Consider the following 3,970-nt stretch of genomic DNA (forward strand, 5'->3'; position numbering starts at 1 on the left):
GGGGGGGGGGGGGTTGCTGTGGCTCCCAGGAGGCTCTGTAACGCCTGCGGGCCTGGATCTGCTGCAGGGGGATGTTTAATGTGTCTTAATGAGCCGCCGGCCGCTGAGTCACTCGTGCAAATGTCCTTTTTTAACCTTCTCCGTTTCACTCACAGGACTGGGTGAGAATTAGACAAAACACAAAACAACAGTATGCCGTGCCCATTATATGTGGATATACCCAGGGTCCAGAACATAAATATTCGCATCATGAAACTGTGCTTGTTGTCTCAATAAATGATCCTTCAGCACAATGTTTTTAATTCAAATAAATATAAGATGAAGTTATATTTATAAAGCTAAAATAAATACATAGCTGAGATTATATTTATGAATAAAAAATAAATGAACAAAACAGCACACTTACAGCTGAAATTTTATATTTATAAAAATAAATAAAATACATTTTTAAAAAGTGCATATATTTACAGCATAAGTGCATAAAAAGAAATCAGATAACAAAGCAGCACACCTAGAACAGAAATTATATAAATAAATCATAAAATCAATAGCACACCTACAACTGAAATTATATTTATAAATAAAATAGTGCTGTCAAACTATTAATCGCGATTAATCGCATCCAAAATAAGTCTTTGTTTGCATAATATATGTGTGTGTACTGTGGATATTTATTATGTATATATAAATACACACACATGCATGTATATATTACATACACACTTAATTTTACACCATGAATTTATTTTTACTTTTTCCATCAACTCATAAACTCTAGTGTGACCGGTTTAATTAAATTTCTTTACACATACGATGACTTTTATTTATATAAAATTGTACAAAATTGTACTGTAAGGAACTCAAAACTATATCTTTCTATGGTTTTATTTTTGCTTTTAAAATTAATTTTTCATTATGAATTAATTTTTAGTTTTTCCATCAACTCATAAACCCCAGTTTGGCCTGTTTTTATTTAAATGTTTTATTTAAAATATATATTTAAAAAAAATAAAATTAAAATAATAAATAAATTATATATATGTGTGTGTGTGTGAATAAAAACTATAAAATATATAAAAAGTCTCAAAAATATATTTATAGGGTTTTATTTTGCTTTCAAAGCTAGTGTTAGATTACGAATTTATTTTATTTATTTATTTTAGTGCATTTCAGCATCTTTAATGAACAATTCAACTGTACGCTTACATGATGCTGCCACCTGCTGGACAGATGCAGTACTTCGACTCAAAAAGGTATTTGAAGGCCCTTCACCTCATACTAGTAAAAGAGTCAGGGCTTGTTTTGATTATTCATCATCTAACAGCTACTGAAATAATACACGGACATGAAGTTGAAATTGTTTTATTATCTTACATGTAGATTATGTCAAAGCTTCCACTAAGAAAAATAGTTCAGTACAACGTAGAAAACAATAGAGCATTAACAAGACGAACACCGTCTGCAACAAAACCACATTTCAACTTATATATTAGTGTTAATCCAAGTAACGTCCTGCTCAGTTTTGAGTTCTCTCTGTACGTGTCTCTTGGACTGTCGGGAACGTCTCTCTGAATCCTGCGCTTCGTAGAGGAGAGCCATGATCTGCCGGCGGACGCGCATCTGGACGCTGGGGTCTCTCAGCAGACGGTACTCCATGGCCACCTGGCTGGAGAAGACTGCGGCAGCGTCCGGAGACGGGTGCTCCAGGACTTTAGCGGACATCTGCTTCAACACCTCCAGCTTCTGCAGCTCGATGTTGGATTCGGAGGAGTGCGTGCGTTTGCCGGATGTGCTCCGGGGAGACAGCGAGTACGAGGCGGTTTCCTCGGGGATGCCGGTGTCTGGAGTGCCGGGCATCGGGGAGAGACACACGCTGATGGAGTCGAAACTGTCCCCTTCTTTATCCGTCTCCTGCGACATTTCATCCGACTCGTCCAGAGTCTCCTCCGCTTTATCTGAGGACGGCAAACCCAGCTACAAGAAAACCAGGGTGTTAATGACTCGTGCAGTAAATGTAGACAGAATATGTAGTCATAAAAATGGAATTTACTGCATAAAACTTTCACTTTCGCCCTATGAAATGTCGTTTTTTGTAAAAAAAAAAAAAAAAAAATAACTGTAAAAGAATGCAATTACATAAAATAATTGTAGTTGACATTTCTGTCACTTCTGAAATGATGGCTATGCCCCTGGTGTGACAATATGTTAGCCTACACATAATACTTTTAAAGCTCTTTTTTTTATCTTAGCATCATTAAACTAGCATCTAACCATTGTCAGACTCTGGGCCAGGTTTTGTGTGCGTCTTTGCTCCCCATGTGTTCCGTGACCCTGTTTCTGTCTCTCGTGTATCAAGTTCATTTGTCTCAGGTGTTTCCAATGATTACACGTGCATTCTGATTACTACAAAATTGAATTAAACTGAATTCAGAAGAATTAAAACTGATTCACCAGTTAAAATGATTTGTTAAATTTTAATTTGATAATAAGCTTAATTTATGCTTTCATTTGTTTGCCATTGGTTTTGATAAATGTACATTAAATAATAAAAACAGAAAAATAAGTTTTCTTATTAAAAAAAAATTAAACTGTAAAAGAACTCAATTGATCACACATGCATTTTGATTACTACAAAATTAAATTATTAAACTGAATTCAGAAGAATTAAAACCGAAAACAGAATTTGGTTAAAAAAAAAAAATGGGGGGGGAGGGGTTCCCTAAAAAAAGTAATTTGTTAAACTTAATAAATTGTTGTTGGGAACAATTAAATTTTTTTTAGCTACATTAGATTCTAACATTATTAAAATCAAAAGTTGTTGTTATTTAAAGGACCTGAGCTAACATGGACTAACAATAGACAGTTGTATTTATTAACTAACATTAACAAATATTAATAAATACCCTAACAATGTATTGCTCATTGTTAATTAATGTTAGTTAATGCATTAAATATAGTTAACAAATGGAACCTTATTTTAAAGTGTTACCTTGTTGTTAAATTGTACACGTTTCCTGATTAATTAGACATGCTTTTTGGTTACTAAAATTTCATTTAAAATAAATTTAAGTTAAACCATTAAAAAAAGAATCCAGAAAAATGTAAATGTTAACAAAACAAACTTTTTTCGTAGGGCTCTATGCACGTTTTGCTGTGTTTGCAGACGTACAGTGGTCTCGTGTCGCCGATGAACGATGTGTGGCTTCAGGAAATCAAGGGCCCTCAGGAGCCAGCGCTGCCTCATCGTGAGGGGCTTCTTCTCGCCCCCGCTTGCTTTCGGTTTCCTCAGTCTGGCATATTGAGTCCTCAGAGACGCCACCCTGGTGGCCACCGACTCCGCTGAGGAAAATCAATACGTTTAAAACATGCATTTAAAAATTCAAGCAGCCAGTTTGTCTTTAACCTCAATTTAATTCGTGCCGAGTCCAACAGTGTGCCTACTGTTTAATGCAATCAAGAGCTCTTACATTACATTAGAGTTATTTCCAGTTCACAACAGTCTGGCATAACAGTGTATGAGCAAACTGAACAGCTACAACTTCAAAATGCATGTGCATGCAACATTTTCATGCACCATAAAATGCATGCAAGAAACTATTTTTATAACCGTAACACATCTTAAGAGTTCTTTGCATTTAGGCCCTACAGAAAAAAATAAATGTGACCCTGGACCACAAAACCGGTCTTAAAGGGATAGTTCACCCAAAAATGTAAATGTGATGTTTATCTGCTTACCCCCAGGGCATCCAAGATGTAGGTGACTTTGTTTCTTCAGTAGAACACAAACGGAGATGTTTAACTCAAACCGTTGCAGTCTGTCAGTCATATAATGGAAGTGAATGGGAATCACGGCTTTGAGAGTCAAAAAAAACATACACAAACAAAACCAAATTAAACCCTGACACTAAAATGACTGACAGACTGCAACGGTTTGAGTTAAAAATCTTCGTTTGTGTTCTACTGAAGAAAC

General features: G+C 35.4%; 1 protein-coding gene across 1 annotated transcript in view; it reads right to left on the reverse strand.

Annotated features, from left to right (window-relative positions):
• Nucleotides 1-1,349: 1,349 nt before the first annotated feature.
• Nucleotides 1,350-3,970, reverse strand: part of LOC107748098 (uncharacterized) — a 4,505-nt gene continuing 1,884 nt past the window's right edge. Inside the window, exons 2-3 of the mRNA XM_016562758.1 lie at nt 3,170-3,339; nt 1,350-1,974 (exon numbers count right to left, since the gene is read on the reverse strand). Of these exons, the coding sequence (XP_016418244.1) occupies nt 1,483-1,974; nt 3,170-3,339 (662 nt within the window). The 3' untranslated portion in view covers nt 1,350-1,482. The remainder of the gene's footprint in view (nt 1,975-3,169; nt 3,340-3,970) is intronic.

This window comes from Sinocyclocheilus rhinocerous, unplaced genomic scaffold (genome assembly GCF_001515625.1).
Source record: "Sinocyclocheilus rhinocerous isolate Xijiao unplaced genomic scaffold, SAMN03320098_v1.1 scaffold6644, whole genome shotgun sequence".
Lineage (NCBI taxonomy): Eukaryota > Metazoa > Chordata > Actinopteri > Cypriniformes > Cyprinidae > Sinocyclocheilus > Sinocyclocheilus rhinocerous.